This window comes from Melospiza georgiana, chromosome 8 (assembly GCF_028018845.1).
Source record: "Melospiza georgiana isolate bMelGeo1 chromosome 8, bMelGeo1.pri, whole genome shotgun sequence".
In the NCBI taxonomy this organism is placed as follows: Eukaryota; Metazoa; Chordata; class Aves; order Passeriformes; family Passerellidae; genus Melospiza; species Melospiza georgiana.
In genome coordinates this window covers 30,531,044-30,550,870 of record NC_080437.1, presented here as the reverse complement: position 1 = coordinate 30,550,870, position 19,827 = coordinate 30,531,044, and the positions used below count along the sequence as shown (strand labels likewise).

The following is a 19,827-nucleotide window of genomic DNA, read 5'->3' as shown; positions in this document are numbered from 1 at the left end:
ATCCATGGACATAGATTTCTGCAATCAGTGAGCTGGCTCCCACAATATGTTTGGAGGTCCAGAGGCTGGTAATTCCCAGGCAGCAACTCATCAGGAGAGGCCCATGAAAGAGAATTATATGGATGTGTGTGTCTTGTCTTGGCTGGGAAGGCCTTTATTTTTGGTGTTGTATAGTTGGGGTGTAGGAGATCTGCTGGGGGAGTTAGTAGAGAACCACATCATTTTTAAGCTCCAGTCCTCACCCTGTATCAAGTGACTTCAGATGTGAAATGCTCCTGTGTTTCTGGGTCTTTTGAGGGAGGCTTATCCCTTTTGGAAAACTCTTAGTGGGCTTGGTACATTCTTTTCATAGTGAAAGAGTCTGACCTTCTCCAGGCATCCCTTTAATTTCCTTGCTGAATGAAGTAGATGCAGGACAGTTGTGTAACCACTGGGATCCTTTCTGTACTGCCCATGAAACACAAGATTTGAGAGAAGTTCTGAGAGATTACTGAGATTAACAGTTGCGTAACCACTAGGACCTTTTCTATACTACCCATGTAACACAAACTTTGAGAGAAGTTCAGAGTGGTGAACTGAGAGCAAACACACTGGAAATATATTCAAATGACATGCAGAATTCCCCCGGACACTGGGGTATGGCTGGAATATTACAAAGCGCTGTAGATTTTTCTAGTAGAAACATAACTAAAAGGTGAAAAGCAACCTGTGCAAAATGCACAAGACAAGGTCTGGCAACCCCTTGGACCTGTTTGTCTCTAGGAGAAGGCCCTAAGTGACCTCAAGAAGAAATGACACCTGAGCTGACTCCACTTGGAGAGTTTCATCAGCTTGGCTCTGCTTTATGTCCTTATGTTTGCAGAGTTGATGTTCCCTGATCTCCACTCTGGGAATGACCAAATGGACACCAGGTGTTCCACTGCTATCATTGGTGATAATGGAGTTTATTTCTTTAAACAGCTACATTTCATTTTTATTAAGATACCACCTTTGATACTGATTTAGGGCTCAGTGCTCCCGTCTTTAGTTGAAGTGGGATTTTGGTTTGTAAATAGGTTTGTGTCAGTGGAATCAGCACATGTCCCAGTGCACTAACAAGATTTAACCCTTGTTCAAAATGAGGGGGGAACAGTTTTTCCCACTTAATTTAAGAGCTGGTGGAAAAGATTTGAGTTAGGATTTTATCCATTAGTCTGCTGCTCTTATTCAATACTGTAATAATACAGGAGATGCTCTGGTTCTTGTGGTCCCACACTTGGGGGCTTTGGAAGGAGGATGGATTTTGATTTAAGAAAAGGAAAAAAGTAATAAATTAAGGCACAGCTATGTTTCTCCAGTCCTGAAGAAGGTATAGTCTGGAATAGGAAGCAGGCAGAGGAGAGGGCTGTATTTCTGGTGTTCAGGATGCTGTGGCTCTCTCTTGGGACACTGTGGAGCTTCCCAGCATTGTTCACTTTTCCTTGCCATGTGTCAGTTGCCTTGCAGGACTCAGAACTGCAGAGCTCTCTGGCTGAACCTCAGTCTTGTGTTTAATTATGCTTTAATGTTTTTACGCTTGTGTTTAATCAAGGATACAACAGGGCTGGGGTTTTTCTTTAAAAAAAAAATCATTCAGAAGTCTATACTCATAAGTGTTTTCTCATAGTATTTCTGCCTCAATTTCTTAGAACTTTATCTGCCCAAGTGCTTGTATGTAATTTATCAAACATGGGGGAATGGGAGTAAATAAATTATTAACTCCTTCTTCATTAGCTCACAGTTTGGGTTTTATACTTGGAAAAATATCCACTGCCTTGGTCTCTTACAGCTGCAGGAGGCTCATCATGCTGTGCTTTGCAGAGCAGTAATGGTAATTTTAAATGTGAAATGGTCAGTGCCAGGTTTTGCAAAGCTGGTTACTCAGTTTCTCTTCAGGACTCTCAGTGGCCACTGCAAATGTTTGTGATTGAAATTAAACAGCATCCAGGAGCTGGGATTCAGTGTTCAGTTCCTTCCAAAGAGGGGAGCAGTTGAGGTTTGCCTTGTCTGCCTTTCCAGGCAGGTGCAGTACAAAGGGCTGTGCTCACCTGCTGCAGCAATCACCTTGTGCTGCTCCTTGTGCTGCTCCTGCCCCATCCCAGAGCCTCTTCGGGAGGCAGGGCTCCTGTGTGGGGCTGCAAAACCCTCAACAGCAGCACAGGCTGCAGAAAGGAGCTGTTTCAGACCTGCAGGGCTGCTCTGAGGACATGTGCTGCCTCGAGAGTGTTTGATAATATCCCAGATTTATCTTTCAGTGTGGAAGGACTCAGCTCTTGCCTTGAGGAACAGACAGAGTGAGGCTGTGCACTGTTTGCATAAGATTTTAGTATCTGTGATTTCTGATTGCTCCATAGTTACAAGCACAATAAACGTGGCTCAAACAGGAGAAACATTGACACGTGTGTTTGCAAAGAACTAAAAAAAACCCAAAGGGAACAACAATTTATTTTTTTTTAAGTTGCTTTAATTGTGTTTTGTGCCAAGATCTCCATGCACAAGGCTGAGGGTTTACTCAGCTGCCATGTACAGACCTTGGGCACCTCTAGCAAGGTGTGAGTAACTGAGGCTCTCCATATGCCACAGTTCCATGGCCACAAAGAGTTGACCTAGGAAGAAAAAATAAAACAAAGCTTGAATCAAGATTTATCTCTTTTTGCCCAATGAAAAATGAAAAGGTGCCAGCTGTCACCTTGAGAGTTGTTAGCCCAACCCATAATCCCACTGAAGGCTTCCTAATAGCTTGCTGTAAAGATTATTAATATCTGCTACGAATAGCAACAAGGTGAATTTCCTTCTTTTGGGGAGCAGCTGTAAAATTTGAGGTTTAATATGCTTTGTCTCGGTTTGTAATTGTTTTGCTGTAGAAAAGCTAAACATTTCAAATTATTCATTGCTGTATTCTTTCCCAGACAGCTATTCCCTGGTGCATAGTCAAACATCTGATTTTTCTGATTTTTTTCTGTCCGAAGTGCAATGCCTTGTATTTTTCCTCATTGAAATTCACATTGTTGATTACAAACCATGTGTGAAATTTAAGACCATTTCTCCATCTTTTCTCACAGGGTTTTTTCAGGGTTTTGCCTTCTGACCTCTAAATGGGATACACTCACCTATGCCCATCTGCTCCATGTATTATATTGACTGTTTCTGCCCCCAGTCTTGCCCAGAGCAGAGAGAATATGGCTTTATTCCAGAGAAATTCAATTTTTGTAGTATTTTTGGGGTTGATTTCAACATCAAGATACTGTGTGTAAACATCATCTTGAGAGAGGTCTCCACTGCAAATAGAAGGAAAAAATGGCATCACTAAGTTTAACAGCTCAGAGATCAGTGAAATAAATCATATGCTCCGCGTATTTTCACAATAGAAATTTTTTAACAATAGAAATTTGCATTTTCAGTGTTCTTTGGAAGAGCACAGGGCACTGGACCAGGGCTCTGATTGAGGAGAGGATGAAAAGCAGCACTGAACACTTTAAATGTGGCCATGGGGAGGTGACAGGGGTGAGACTGGGGCTGTCCCCAGAGCCAGTGTGTCCTGAGTTTGCAGGGATCACTCACACAGAACTCATGGAAATGGAGCTGCCTTCCACTCCCTTTTTACAACCATCCATCTGCCCTCATGGTTCTTACTTAAGTAGTAACTTCTTTCTTATCTGATGGGAAGCAGAGTATTTGCAATGCAGGATGAGTGTTAACACTGCTTAAATGTGTGGAAAGTATGTAGATTAATGATAGCAGCACTAAATACTGCAGAAAAATATTAATTTAATTTACCTGGCAACTTCATATTCTTTTGAGTTCCCCTGTGTGTCGTAGTAAACCAGGTTTATGTCTCCCCTCGTTTTCTTTACACCAGACAATTTGACAAAGACTTTTTGTCTCCAAGCTGCATAAATAAAAACAAAAATAAATCCAGACTATCATTGGTGAGCTTGGCTGCTACATTGCACAAGTCATGCAGCATTTTCTGTCAGGCTATTAGCAGTTATTTACAGAAGCAGCACAGGTGCAGGGCTGTAAATCACATCAAGGCACTTTTCAAACTGGAGAACAACTGTAACAAACCTTCCCCACTTACTAGCAAAAGGCTCATCTGCTGCTGTATTTAAAAAATACTTTTGGTCTACCCTCTTCAATTTTTCTGGGAATCTGTCAGCATAGTGCCCCATCATTGGACATCCCTCCTGTGGACATGGGAAACAGTTTCCCTAGGGAAAATAAGAGCATCAGTTAATGAGGAATATTATTTTTCATGCTAGATTTTATGAAATTAAGGCTCCAGATGCTGTCCTGATCTTGCAAAGCTGTGGCAGTACTGTGTGTTTTCATAACTTAACACCAAAACCTGACAAACTTGTTTTAGATAGTGGCTCCTGCACCCAAGAGGGTGCAGAATGAGCAGGTTTGGTAATAATGAGCCTGTGTATGGTAATAGCTTGAACTTTGTTAGCTCAAATGTTTTTCAGTTGGATTCTAGTGCAAAATACAGGTCATTTTTGCCCTCCTAGTCAAGGGGGACTTGCCTGCATTCACAAATGGGGAAAAATGAAAGGAGCAGTGTTCATAAATGTGTTTAGGTGCTCTAATCTAATTGGGCATTAGTGCCTAACACAAACTAGAGAGCAGCCAAGGATTCTGGAGGCTCTAAATGTAGGAATTAGTAGGATACATCTATCTAACTTCCATTCCCATTGCATAAAGGTTTGGGGTGGGAATTCCACAAGCTTTTATTTCTGTTCCCAGTATTTGAAGACACCATTTATGCCTCAGGATTCCTTCTCCAGGGTGGAATAGTGGAACTGCTGTGTGCTGTGCTCCCTCCCTCCCAGCCACTGCATGGGACCCCAGCCACCAGCATCCAAGTGCTGGCTACTGCACAGACCTGGAATATTTGCTTTGCACCTCAGCCCTTCCTGGGCTGAAACACTTACTTTCTTAAAGGCTTCATAGGAGTCACAGGGATATGCAAGGTACCCAGAGGGGTAGAGGATACTTGCAAAATAATACTCATGGCTGCGTGAGTGGTGGCACCCCCCAAAGAGTGTAGCATCTGTTGGAAAAAAAGTTTAAAGTTTATGAGCTTTGATAAAACAACCTCCCCTTATCTTCTGCAAGAGTTGCCCTTGGCTCACCATGGAAACAGCTCAGGCACAGAACAGAACAGCAGCATGGGCCTGTAATAATTTCTCTTTTGGTCTGAATTTCTAGTTGCAGGAGAAATTGCTGGTTTTTGTGGTTTTTTTCTGGAGAATGGTGTACCATTATCCTAAGATTTCAAGTGAGCTGCATATTGGTTTGCTATGATGTAACAGTCCCTTTTAAGAAGACAGTCATATGTCGTATATATACATATATATATACACATATGTATATATATATATATATATATATATATACATACACACATTATATATACATATATATATATATATGTGTATGTGTGTATATATATATATGTGTGTGTGTGAGATGTCATAGCAATATACCATTTATTACATTATTTATTACATTTTAAGGGCTTAACAGAGCATAAAGAATCCACCCAACTGTCCAAAATCTCTGAAAACAGAGAAGTTCAGAGGTGAGGCATGTACAGTCCCTGGGAACACTCACTGCTTTTACCTAATCCATGCCTTAGAGGTGCTGGATGCCCTTTACAGCACCTGCAAGAAACCAGAGGTGGTGCTGTCACGCTGCTGATTTGGCCTTTCTCAGCCTGGAAAGTCTCCTGCTGGAGTTGTTGGATCTGCAGACCCCCTCCTTCCTGCCTTTTTGGGGTTTGCATCTGATTTCAAATTAGAGAAGCAAAGCTTAGGCATCTATGACACCTCCTTTCCCTGCAGAGTTCTCTGTGGAGCACTGTTCTGCTCCAGCCTTTGTTGTTTCTTACCTCCTTTTAACTTAGGAGTAAACAGGCAAAAAGCAATTTTGTTTTCCTGTTTTCTCCCAGAGGGCAATTTTCACCATTCATGTTTCAGAACTGAACAAAAATAAAATAATAGGTGTGTTGGAATTGCATGTTTACCTGCAATGATGGCTTCAAAATCACTTTGTTTCATCTCTGGAATCAAATCAGCGCATCCAGGCATCACAGTTCCTCCATTTGGGTAGAAGTCCAGGTGCCCAGTGGTGTTATACATTCCAAACCCTGAGACATGCATGGGAAGGTGTCAGTGCCTTGGTGCCCACCCCTGCAGGTGCCCCCTGGCACAGGAGCACTCACCTGCTGCAGGGAAGTGAGCAGCATTGCTGTGGATCACATCAACAAAGTTGGCATCTGTAGGATCCAGTCTCACCTCGGGGGGAGTACCTTCAAAATAGGGCCCAGCAGGGTCTAAACCTAAAAAAAAACACCCCAAATTTATTGGTTGAGGGAGAGAGAGAATTGTTGTACATGTTAATAAATCTTTTGCCAACTCATGAAATCAGATGTTTCGTTTTGCAAAAGGCAAGCCCAATAATGATGTGAATTCCAAACTATTTGATGTGAATTCCAAGCTATTTTTTATAGTGTTGGAATTGCATGTTTACCTGCAATGATGGTTTCAAAATCACTTTGTTAATTAAAAAAACAAAAAAAAGGGCAAACAGTATGGTTTTGTGAACCTTTCTGAAAACTTATTTCAAGAGAAGTAAAAATTTTTTTCAATAGATTATATAATGGCATATTATATTACTAGGAAGGAGGCATTTATTACCCATGGAGTTATTACTGGGCTCTAAAGCTGTAAATAGGGAAAACTAAGGGTTCTTGCAGCTTGATGTAGCCCACTGAATGATGGTAATGCTACAAACATGTTAGCTATGCCTGTCCTTCCACTAAAGAGTATTTCATTTAAACACAGAAAGATGTAATAATTACTCTGTTTCTGAGAAGCATAAATTTGGTCTGCTCTCATGACAGGTATCTCCAGCACTGCCAGTAATTTAATTCTAGTCTACAGACCAGTGTGTTGCAAGTTTTTTTCCCTTTAAACACACGCTGCCAGCTCTGCATCTTGGTGAGCAGAGTTGCCATTACCTGTTATCCGTCGGATGCCCCGGATCCTTCTTCCTGCCTCTCCTGCAGTGTGTGCTCCCAGGCTGTGGCCAATTAAATGGATTTCATAAGGGGAGTACCCGAACATTTTCTGAGCATTAAAGTGGTGGTGGTGGTGGTAGGAGATAAGAACACAGGCTTTGAATAACAAGCAAAGAGAAGCTCTGACATTATGGGCCTCTGGGAACATCTAGGCCGACTTTCTGCATAGCAAACAGAGGGGGAGTTCCTTGAGTTAATTGCTGTTTAAATTACACTAAGAATTGACAGAAAAATGATCCCATCTGGAATTTTACATGCATAGTGATGAAGGGTTCACTGCTGCAGTGTTGGCATATGCTTGCTGTACTCCATCACCCTGTGTGACAAAATATGGACCATCTTTCCCATTTGGATCAATGCCTAATGTCATCTTCCATAAGAAATTATCTTACTTTTTTCTTCATTTATTCTACTTTGCAGACCTTTTTTGTGACATATCTATTCTCCATGTCTATTTAGAATATATGAGCATATAAAGAAAAAGATTTTCACTGTCAAGCTCAGGTGGGGTGACATCCATTCTCCTCTTAGCCAGGCCTCAGCTCTACAAGGTCTCAAGATACACAAGCTGTACAACATCTCACTGCTGAGATACTACACTTGCATTGAAGGTGGAAAGAGAGACAGAGAGGACACATTCACTGAGTTTTGTAGCAATCAAAACCAACAAAATTGCTAATTGCTCCCATTTTTTACATTAAGTTTTGTAATGCGTGTAACAGAATTAAAGCAGATCTGGAGAATGGGTCTGCCTTTACTGTTAGATGGCAGACTCCTCTGAGAACATTTTACTGCAGTGCTTCCATTTACAATGCAGCTGAACCTTTCTGACAATGAAACTCCTGACATTTTTAAATTAGGGAAAAGAAAAGGAAGCCTAAGCATAATTTATGCATTTTTGTAAGGGAAGAAAGGGTGCCCTAGACTGCACATGATGCAGAAACAGACACAGTAAAATAAGAAACTGATCTTCAAATGACCTGATATTTACACACAGAGGAGAAAGATCCAGAAGCCAAATGTGTGATGATGATTTTCCACGCATGATTTTCCTGGGAAGGAACAGTAGATTTTGGTAAAGTGCTCTCTGAGCCTCAGGTTCTTGCAGGTTGTCACTTTGCCTCACGGGCTCTGAACTTCCTCTTGATGCACTTTAAGATCAACAACTCCTGGCCAGGGTCAAGTCCAGTGCCAGGCAAAATTCTGATTTTCAGCAGCTCTAAGTACCCCTGAGTGTTTCTGAAATCAGTGGGAAATGCTGCTGCACAAACCTTGCAAGTGTTCTGCACTCTGTGTGCACAAGTGAACACCTGCCTTTGGGAGCATGAGGCTCACAGCCAGGAGGAAACTGCACAGTTTATGGTGCCTGCAGACAGCAAACATGGAATTATTATGTAAGGCAGCTCGTTTTGGTGGTGCTAAGCTGAGATATTAATGCACTTCTGGCACAGGTATATAATGCTGGGGAACTCTGGTTAGCGCTGAACTCGCCTCATTTCCGCGGCTTGCTGTAACATCATATGGAGATGTTGCCACCTACTGTCCCTAATTAATAGGCACAACTCCTCGGTCCCAACTTCCTCTGTGTCCTTTGAGGCTGTGGGAAGTCCTCACAGGGCTGATAATTAGTATAATTAGCTGGATCTCAGCTGTACAGCCCTGCCTGACCGTTCTGGCCAAGGTTCAAAGCCCGGGCAGCAGTGTCACAGCCCCAGCACTGCACTGGGAATGGCAGGAGCTGAAGCAGGGAACTGCAGCAGGGTCCTTACCTGCAGAGCTGTTATGAAATAATAAAGGTGCAGGGTCCTTTACCTGCAGAGCTGTTATGAAATAAGCAATCTCAGCCCCCAGCACACGGATGTTGTTCACTGCACTGACGTAGGTGCCTTTTGCTCCCTCTTTCCAATCCACAGCAATGCAGTTGATGTTTTCCACCTCCAGTAATAACTGATGTGGGAACACACAAAGCAAAGTATTTAAAGAAACAAAATAGCAATCAGAGATTCAACTTCAACTGGACTAAGGATTAAAATGCAACATAATAATGAAGTTTCTCATTCTTTACTAAATGGGACTCTTCACTGTAGCCTGTACCACATTGAAACAGATCTTCTTACAAGACAGAATGTAACAAGCCATTCCGCAAAAAAAATACCAATTATGAAAACTGTAATGAAAATATTTTACTCTGTATACCATTTTAATATTTGAAATACTTCTGAAATGCCATACAGCTGCACAGTAGATTCTATGTACAGTACTGTGGCTTTCTTTGAGGGATGTTGGTAGTTTAACTGAATTGTATAAGAAGTATACTGTCTTATTTACCAACTGGGATTAAAACTGTTAAAGTCATGTCACTCAAAAAAATTTGGAGGAGAGAAGGAAGGTTGTATTTCAGCAAAGCAAGCATTGGTCACTTTGGTACTGGACACAGTCCTGCAGAGATAGTGATTTTTCCAGTGGAAGAATCACATTATTCTGCAGTTACAGTTTTCTGTGAATAAGGTTCACTTAAGGTTTGAGATAGAACAAGGAGTGGTAACAAAAATTAATCCATGAAAAACAGCCAAAGGTGAATGGCAAGGAAAACAGAAGTGAAACTGTAATGCATCCTGGACTCGCTCCTCTCCTGTGGGGACCATAAGTTTGTAGTGTAGAGAGCCAGAAAGAATTCTGCTTCTTTTCAATTGAAAAAAAGAGAAAAAGGAAATTTAGTATTTGAGATTAAAAGTGTTCAGAGATTTATGAACAGAAGTAGTGCTGTCAATTTGTGACTTAGAATCCAGTGGTGTCTTTCCCAGCTTGGCCTTTTCCCTGCCAGCACAGAAGCAGCAGCAGGTAGAGCAGATCTTGCTTGTCTGCCAGAGCCAAGGTACACTCTGCTGGTTTTGTGGGAGCTTCCACATTTCACATTTGAAATGGTTTTTCCATCGGACTCTGTAACCAAACAAAAAGCAAAAATTTTGGTGGTGTTCTTATGTTTGTTTGGGTTTTGTTGTTGTTCAGGTTGGTTTTGTTTTTCTCTAAGAACAAATAGTGGTGAGCCAGGGTTGTATTTATAGACTGAAATTTGAGCTTTACAGTCAGGAGGGCCCTTGGACTGAAGGAAGTTTCTGCCACTGGGAGCAGCTGTGATTTGGTGTCTGCACATGGGTTAGAGGCTGGGGACAGCTCTGCTCAGTTATTGCCTTGATCTGATCTGCAGGGTTTGGAAATGGAAACTCTAGAGGAAAACAATATCAGAGAGGACCAAGGGACCTTGATATGAGTGGGAACACTGGTGTGTGTGAAATTTAATTTTTGGTTTGTATCTTCTATAGCCTAATGAACTGTAAAATGCATGGTGGGCATTAATGCCTAAAGGATGCCAGGAGAGCTGATGGGAACCAGGGGATACTGTCTCATACCAAGCACATTTCTACCACCCAGCCTGTTTTTCCAGTGCTGCCAAATCCATGAATGATGAAGGAGGTTTTCCTACGTGAGGAAAAATGTGACTTCGGGATGGTCGAGGAGTTTATCGCCGAGATCACCTATAGGTTAAAAAAAATAGAAAGGTTTTATCTGTTCCTACTTTCAAATATTAAAAGAAGTCAGCTAGGCCATAGCCTCAGGACTAAAGGGACTCTACTTTGACAGGACAAAGTCCGTGGTTTTTGGAACTCAGGGACCAAAAATCTCGTATTTCTCAGTTCCACTATGGTTTCCACAGAAAGTGAGCTCTTGTGGTTTTTGCTGCTCCCATACTCTGCATGCAGAACCCCCTTTTGCAGGATATGAAGCAACCTAAAAGTGCCACATGGCCACAGCGTGTCTCCTGGCCTGAGGTGATGAGTTTCTGCAGGGAGCAGCCCACCAGCTCCACAATTCCTGCTCAGCTTGTCCTTTGCTGACCTGACCTTTGATTCAGTGCTGCTGTTTCCAAGCTGCAGCCTGTTTTCCTCATTAGGCACTCCAGAAAAGCTGGAAGGGCTTCATGCAAGGGCTGCATGCAGCAGGGGTGGGGCTGATCTTCACACACTGCTGCAAGCTACCTAATTATCTATTTTTTTCTTGAGAATGTTGTCTGTCTGTATTGTTTTCAGACAAATACAGGGGCTGTGATGTGAGCTCAGGGAGTTTGGGTGTGGAAGGGCTGTGTCCTAGATTACAGATACGCTAAAGTTTAATGGGAAGTAGTGGACGCTGTATTTTGATTTATTTTATCTGCACCAGAAGTGCTGAGGAACCTGCTGTTGAGTGTATCCCATGTACTTCAACCTTCCTCAGAGACTCAAATACGTGCAAAAGGTAGTCTGCCATAACCTCTATCCTAAATTTCAGGAAAATACCAGGAAATTTCTTCTTCATTCATAACACATTTTTTGTGTTTTACCCCAAAGTATATTCATCATTGTACCTTCAAACTAACTTCTGATTCTCACTTGTTTGCCTATGGTGACTGACACAGATTTTGTAACAAGTTAAACCAACATTTTTAGGTTCAGTCAGCTTTCGATGTTAAAAATAAATGTCACCTGTGAGTTGTTTCCTGTTTCTCTGGTGTAGAGAGAGAAGCTGATGTTCATCTCTTCTGGGGGATCAGGCAAACCTGTCAGAAGCCTCCCTGGTACCCCAGACCAGGGTGGGTCATCTGTAAAACAGCCAAGCCTGGGGTAGCAAACTTCTTTACCTAGAGCAGAAGAAACAACTTGTTTATATGAATGACCCTCTTCTTGATGATGTATTTGAGACTAAAGCAGCTTGAAGAGCAAAAAACTAAGGATTTATTTTCATGATTGATTTTGAAATTAATTTTTAAAGGTCATTTATACGTCATTTGTGTGTATTGCCTCAAGTGGGAACACAAGCAGAGCTAAATAAACCAAGTAAAGAAGGATAAACCAAGTAAAGACCCACAAAGTGTTTTGGCACCACTTTCTAGGCTTGTAAAAGATTCAGTTCCTTTTTAAAAACAGCCTAGTAAGAAATGCTTGTTAGAGTTTCTCCTGCATACCTTCTACTCCAAAGCATGGTGTCTCTGTCATGGGAATGAAGGTAACCTTGTACAAAGAATCATGTGAATATTTCCTTCAATATAGTAATTTTTTCTAGATCAAGTGGGTCTTGTGCTCACTTAGACTCAACTTTTATGCTTTAGCATCGGTGTGCTGAGCACCCTCTTGCTGGTCAGCTCTTTGTATAGAGCAGCAATATAAAAACAAATCTTGCATTGCCTTGATAGAAGTAGGACATACAACTCTGAATTTCTCTGTGGATTTTTAGCACACAGTTATGTCTCTTGCACTCTTAAAAATAAATTTTAAACATAGCAGAGCCTTTTAGCATTAGTTCCATGCACTGTAACAGACATTGCCCTACAATGACCCACAAATCATTGAACAATTTCAATGTAAAGGGAAATAACAGTTATCATCTGCTATGTACCACTTCATCTGAATTCACCTTCTAGTGGCAGTATTTAAAGATACAATTTCTCACCTGCTACTGTGCCAAGGAGATAAAATGCAACAATCCACATTCCAACAACCTAAAGCAAATTGAATACACAGGTTAAGCAGTTTATTTCGAGTGTTTTGTCCTTTTTAAAAAGAGTGTAACACAAAGAGAAATGCAAAGACCTTCACGCGAAGAGGGATAACCCCACACATTGGTCTGTGCACATCAGCCAGAAGGAGGCCTGGGGGTCCTGGCAGACACCAACTGACCATAAAAAATGTGCCTCACAGCCAGCAGCTCCTGGGCTGCTTAGGGGGAGTGTTCCCAGCAGGATGAGGGAAGGGATGTGGATGCCATGGAATAGAGAGAGAGGAGCAGCAAGCGTTTCTCACAGCAGCTTGTGAGAAGTTTTAAATAGTTGTAAGGGTGTGATAACTTGTTAAGCATAAGCAATCTGCAAGTGGTGTTTTTCTACTTGTCTGTTCTTCTCAAAGACTGTGTGAAGAAGATGTTTTTGTTAGTTAGCCAATCAAGTAGAATCTATCATATCACTCTACAAAAACTGCACAGTGCTCTTTAATAAACCTTCTTTACCCTTTCTACAGTAGTGCCTCCCACCTGTTCCTGTGCCATTCTCAGCACAGGAGTAACAAAGGGATCCTTCCCCACCACTCAGATTTGCTGTTCTCTGCATTTCTTGCACAGACAATACTGCATGCCTGCTGCTGCTGGCATCAATCAGATCACAGCACCTTGATTTTTTTTTCCTGCTGTGGTGGGAAGGGTGAGAGGTGTGGTACAACAAGCACAGCGGTTCATGTAACTTGTTGAAGTCTGCACTCCTGGCAGCTTAGGCTCCTCAATGCAAGAAAAACTTTGATCAGATTCCTTTTCTCTACACTTTCCTTACTGGTCTTTTCCATGGCAGAACTTCCCTTAATTTCACCTCCTCCCCTCTCGTTTGCCTCAGTCACTTCTCAATTTCCTCTTTTAGGTGTTTCCTATGGCACCCACATCCCATTTCCAACATACTGCCTTATTTTTAAACCAAAAATCTGAGTTGGCACCCCTGGCCACTGGGATAGCTCATTAGAAATATTAAGAAAAAGTGGTAAATTCAGTAGTTATAACCTCACTAGGTGCATAGCACTCTCCCAGGGATGTTTTTACAGATGTGAGAAAGGCAGAAACACCCCAGAGGTCCCTGACACTACAAGATGCTTTCAGAAACAAAGAACAATTGGGAATTTTACAGAATTTGTCCTTGAAGCTTGTGCGACACGTGTCAACACGAGGAACGTGTGATCCACCTCTGTGCTTGTTTTTGATGGAAGTGGGATTACCTGGCTGTAATGACATGGTTTCCTAACAAAGCCAAACAGGACAGGTCAGAGCACTCTCTAATAAACTCTGAAGTCCCTGTTTGGTAAGAGCTTGTTTTGTTTGTGTGTTAGGGCAGAGGAGTGAGGATGAGTATCTCAGCAGTGAGCAGGAGCTGCAGAGAGCAGAGCTGAGAGGAATCATGACATTTCCTCAGAAATACAGTCCTGAACCTCATTTATTGGTGTAGTTGCCAGAGAGGAGAGTGGAAAGCAGAGAGAAGTCTGGCAGTAAAAGAGGAGGGAAAAGGGTCAGGAGCTATTCTAAGCAGCTGGTGAAGGGCAGGAACAGAGAGGTCCCAGCTGTTAGGCAAAAGGAGCAGCTCCATTCAGCTGGAATGTCTGTCAAGGTGCCCATCATCCTGACGAGAACCTGATGACAGTGCAGAAAGTCACAGCTGATGTGGCTCATCAAATGAACTGGAGAGCTCCACAGGATTTGTAAATATTAATGGACAGCCCTCACTGAACCCAGGAGATGGTCAGTCCCTGTCAGGAACACTGCAGCAGGAGGGAGAGTAGAATTTCTTTTCAGACCCAAAATCTGAAAGTGATTTAAGGAGATGTGGGACATCATTGCCAAATAAAAGGGATCAGTAATTTCCTTTAAAGGATCTTCCTTTGAAGGCAGAAAATAGAAATGAACACGTGGCCAGGGAAATAAAAGGAGTAGCAGAAATTTAATCATCTGTGGAATGTTGATACATTCTGTAATTAAGAGAGTTGTACTTTGGGTAGAAGATAATTTTTTAGTGGGAAGCCTTTCTGTATCAGTCAACATTAATGACAAAAAGATTGCAAAGAGGTTAAAAACCTATGCAAAAAGAGTTCAGGCAGCATGCAATTTGGAAATTCTTTCACTGGGCATTTGGGAGGCGTAGTGCTGAACAAGAGGAACTGGAAGGACTTGTTTGTGAATGAGAGCTCAGCCTGCCCAGAGCTGCTGGCAGGAGGCTGCTCTGTGCTGAGCTCAGGTGGCATCTCAGTGCACAGACAACATGCTAAACCTGCACTAAATATTCTTAAATTGATGTTCAGCCTAGGAAAAAAATAATTGCAAATATTGCTAGCCTGCCATCCTATTGTATAAAAGCTGCACTGGAGCAGTGGTGGCTCCTCACTCAGGACATCAAGGCACCTTCAGGACACTGTTGCTCAATCAGTGACTCATGGGCACAGCTGGGGCTGGGGAGATATGAGAAAGTCTTCATAAGGAGTGTCTGCAGTGCATTTTTCAGTCCCACACATGTACCCACACAGCTTCCTGAGGACATGCACACAAGCAGGCACACAGAGCCTTAGTGAGAAGCAAGGCCAAACATCAGGAGTTCTCTTTATCAGCATTTTAGCCCAATGATTTCACTGCCATAAATGGATTTTTTAAAACATTTTAAACAACAGTTGTTATGTGTTGAATTGCTAAGAATTTTACTCACCATCCTCTTATAACACTTGTAATCTCTTTTTCTGGTGGGCAGTACCTGGGTACAAAAATGGCTGATGTTTTCTTTAATGAAAATTGGAGAGCTTCATGCTGAAATAAAAGGAACAGAAAATACATTAAAAGCCCATGGGTAACTTGGTAAAGTGGAAGAAATTAGAAGAAAACAGGGGGGCAAAAATTAGCAATATTGGTAACTGGGAATTAATGGCTAAAAGTTACACAGATTTCATAGGGAAAATAACAATATCAACATGTATAATGGACACTGGAATTAAGGAAAAATATTTGATGCATGAAAAAATTAAGAACATCCAATTTTTTTGTCTATCTTTACCAAAACCAGGTGAAATTCACAGCAGGGAAAAAAAGAATTCACAGTGATTCTCTGTTCAGACAATTGTTTTAGATCTGATGTAGAATAGCTGTTGGAGCTGGAAATTCAAAAATCATTGGACTTAAATAACTCATAGCTGAGATTCTTTAAAAAAAGAAACTATTAAAAAATGGTAATTTTTTAAAGTTATTGATCTGTAGGAAAAGTCCAGATATATATTTTGAAGGAAATTAATATGCTATTAGGTAAAAAATTGGGATGAATGACCTGAGGAATTTCAGACCTATGGGATTTCAGTCCAGCATCATCCTGAGGCAGAATAATGAAATTCTCCATAGGTGAGTTTCTCCACTCACCCATGACAGAAAAATTGTAAAGAACTGTTAAAAGATTAAGCTGTGTAATTGAATTCACTTACATGACATGACAAACCCAAAGACAGTCTTAGAAGATCAACATTTTAAGCCACATGATACTTGGATTGTAGGAAGATCTCTGCCACTTGATATTTTGATTAAGTAAAATTATATACACGCAACAATACAACAGTTAAGTAGATTAAAATTAAACGCATGGATTAAGTAGATTAAAAATTGAGTAATTATTGCATTTCAGGCTTTAGTTGGAAGAACTAGAAGGCAGCTCCTGGGTTTACAAGTACAGTTCTTGCTGCTGTGAACCATCATATCATATAACTTATCATATCATATGTCATATCATTATCATATCATATATCAGAGCTTACCATGATCAAGGTGTGATTTTGGTTCTTTAGCTTTTTAGCTTCAGGGGGTTTTTTACTCACTGCTCAGGCTGGATCATCGCTGACAAAGGTTTCAGAGCAATCATTTTCTGGCATTACACTGAATTCCTGCTTTCAGCACTGATGTTACTGGATATGAGCTCAGACTGAAACAATGCTGACATCTAGGCTAAAGTGTAGTAAAAATGTACAGTTTTTGGATGTAGGATTGTTTTAGGAGTTTGGGGAATTAAATGCTGTCACTCTGCATATCATGTTTGCAGATCTCAGGCGAACATTTGAGGAAGGTCTAACTCAAAAGACCTTTGAAGCCTTGCTTGTGTTAGCAGTGACTTCTGAAGTGCCAAGGAACTTGTTATTCTTTGTTTCCACACATAAAACTGGGAGAATACTACTTTCCAATTTTCAGGTCTGCTTTATCTCCTTCAATACTGAAGTTTAAGTTCTCTACCTTCTTTCAGGTTCTTTTGATATGTGATTTCTTTTTTTTCAATTTTTTCTTGCCTTACCACTCCAACCATACTTCCCATATTCCCTGCACTGGCACTGTCCTTAAACAGAGAACATCTCTGCAGTTCTGTCTTTTCTGTTTTATTTCTTTCTTATTTTTCAGCAGTTTGGCTCAGCATTCAGTTAAAATTGTAAATCAATACAAAGGAGGAGAACCCATCCAGAGTTTAACATATAAGCTTTGGATATAGGAGCTGTAGGTTAAACTTCTTGTTCTCCCTGCAAATTCTTGCATGGCTTTGAGAGTGAGGCATTTAGAGAACTACTTGCACACCCAAGTATTGAACATTACTTTAAATGGTAAAAGAAAGAAAATGAAAAAAAAATACTATAGTTTCTTTAGGCCTCATAATGGGTATCATGTACATATTTATCCTTTATTACATATGAAAATACCTGAAAGTACAATATGATTTTTAGTTGTTTATTTGAATGCAATTCAAGCACTCAAAGAATACAAATTTTCCTAGGCACAGCCCACAGTCAGTGGCTCAGGCACTCTGCTTGAGCAGACTATCAAATAACTATTAAATACTCAAAACTGGTGTGCAGAGTACTGAGGAAAATGCTGGTGGTATGGTGTGGTAACTCAGGTAGCAGAGTAATTGGCATAATTGTTAAAGACTGAATTTCCTCTCCAGCTCCTCCCCATGGACCCAATGCAGGGTTCTGGATGAAGGTTCTGAAACTGCTTCAGTACAAATGAGCAAAACCAAGTAAAAATCATCTTGGCATTGGTCAGCCTCCCTTCCTGCTTGCTCACCAGCTTTTAGGTACAGGAAGTTCTGCAGGATACTGGCCTTAATTGAACCCACAAATTTAATACTAGAGAAATCAATTTTGTAGCAGAGCAAAGATGTGCAGAACCTTTTGAAAATTTTCTTCCTCCAAAGCACCAAATACAAAGTAATAACCATGGCAAGGCAGGGCTCACACACATTGTCTGCTCTGGGTAGGAGATTTTTCTGAGTGCCAATTGACCTCTTAAACTGAATCTGAAACCGTGGACTGGGACATTGACCTGAATGACTCAGAATTGTGATGCAAATGATTTTCTTGAGGCATTTAATGCGGGAAGAGCTCCAATAAAAGGTTAGGTAGGTAAGTTGGAGGGTGCAGTAAGATTTAAGTTGTTTAGGTCAGTTGCTTAGAACTGGTGAACAACTTAGGAAATTGTAGGATAACAGTGAAGAAAACATATTTAATAACAAGTCTGGCTCCCTACTGTGCAGTATTTGCTCAGATTTCCTAAATAATAGGGTTCTCACCTTGACCTTACATGGTATTCATACATTCAAGTTTACAGAGGCAATTATGATAATTTAATCTAACTACAAGCATCATAAAAAACCCAAAACAAACCAACAACACAAGTGATTCAGTTTGGGGAAGTGGCTGTGCCAATTCTGAGCAGCCAGGGAGCCTTCAGCCACCACTGGCCACTCGTCTGTCCTGCCAGGGCGATCTCCACTGTCCATCTCCATGATCAGGCTGCTTTTAAACTCAGTCAGCTCCAAGACCGACACTGTTCTCCTTTTGTTGTCCATTTTTGAAGTGCAGAATAACCCTCGTCAATTACTAGTTCAAGTTCCCCTGTGTGCACAGTAGTCTACCAAAAAAGTCTCATTTTTCATATTCTTCCACAAAACAGCTCTAGAATTCTTCCCCATTTCTATTCTCCCTTTAAATTTTCAGTGGTCCTAATAATGCTTAAATATGTAGCGTGTTTTATCCTCCTTTTTAATTTCTGTTGTTACTTGTGTTTTGATGTGGTTTCCCTTAAAAATGAAAGAAGCCCAGCCACCATCTGCAAATACTGTCATTTTGTTCTTCCTTTAAAAACAGGGATATATTGAGTCTCAGATTACCTTAGCCCCACTGAACCCACCCTGTTTTCCTAGCTGCGCTGCATCGTCACAGCCCAGCAATTCTCATCCCCTACTGGGATTTCCTGGAATTGAAAAGTTTTAACCCTCCTAGCTGCTGCCCAGGCCCCTGTCTGAGTGCCGCTGTTTGCTTTTTTGCATGTTCACCCAGTCCACACCACTCAGCCTGGCTCCTTTTAAGCTAAGGAATCCTTGAAATCCCGACCTGGAGCTTGTACAGACGCTCATCCCCAAAGCCCAGGGATTTTTCAGCACTTACCACGGTGAATGCAGGAGGGGTTGGTGCTCTGCAGGCTCTGCTCTGCCAGCTCCCTGTCAAATCCTGGTGGCTGCTGGCCTTTTTCACTCGGAATCGGTGCCACGACAGGAGGTGCAGGCCTGCCCACACGGTGTCTAATTACAGGTTTGGGGTGGGTGAGTGAGAGCCTTGTAAGAGTGATCCCCTCAGTGCTGCCTATAACAGGTGTTGCCTTCTCTTGTCTCTCCTTGTGTGTAATTCAGCAAGATTTTCCCCTCCTGAAGTTTTGTTAGGTTGAAGAGAAGCAGAATGAGGCTGTTTGAGGCCGCTCAGAGCGGTTGTTGTGTGTGACACTGATCCGACATGGAATTCTCTCCTGAGTTACCTGGTTATTGAGAGCTGGTGCTGCAGGTGATGACTGACCCTGCACTGCTGGGCAGGTCAGAGCAGGAGCTTTATTTCCTTCCTCTGGGTCACCCCCAGCAGCCACCAGCTGTGTTTTTGTTATCTGCCTGGTGGACACGCCTTGTCGAAGCAAACCCTTGTACATTTTCATACAATCAAACCTCTTTCTATATTTTTAAAATTTATTTATTGTAATCAAGGGAAGACTAGCTTCTTTTAAAAGAAAAAAATAGGAAAAATAGTCTTAGAACTTAGGGGCAATATAAGTGTCTCAGTTTTTACTAGTGAAGTTCCTCTAGCTCTGTGTACCCACTACCATTTTGT

General features: G+C 41.5%; 1 protein-coding gene across 1 annotated transcript; it reads right to left on the bottom strand.

The window, feature by feature from the left end:
- Positions 1–2,560: 2,560 nt before the first annotated feature.
- Positions 2,561–18,521, bottom strand: LOC131086612 (pancreatic lipase-related protein 2-like). Its single transcript, XM_058029699.1, has 13 exons — positions 18,411–18,521; positions 12,587–12,635; positions 11,623–11,777; positions 10,513–10,638; positions 8,915–9,049; positions 7,043–7,151; positions 6,245–6,361; positions 6,047–6,169; positions 4,953–5,071; positions 4,100–4,229; positions 3,796–3,907; positions 3,129–3,296; positions 2,561–2,624 (listed from the first exon to the last, which is right to left on the bottom strand). The coding sequence occupies exons 1-13, from the start codon at positions 18,519–18,521 to the stop codon at positions 2,561–2,563; spliced, it is 1,518 nt and encodes a 505-aa protein (XP_057885682.1).
- Positions 18,522–19,827: the final 1,306 nt, after the last annotated feature.

What these genes read in the sequence shown, in the direction of transcription:
- LOC131086612 (XM_058029699.1), bottom strand. Translation starts at nt 18,521, where the DNA reads ATGGACAACAAAAGGAGAACAGTGTCGGTCTTGGAGCTGACTGAGTTT. An exon ending in AGCAGATGAGCCTTTTGCTA is followed by an intron (nt 3,908 to 4,099) that starts GTAAGTGGGGAA and finishes TTATTTATGCAG; the next exon opens with CTTGGAGACAAAAAGTCTTT. An exon ending in AAAGAATATGAAGTTGCCAG is followed by an intron (nt 3,297 to 3,795) that starts GTAAATTAAATT and finishes TTCTATTTGCAG; the next exon opens with TGGAGACCTCTCTCAAGATG.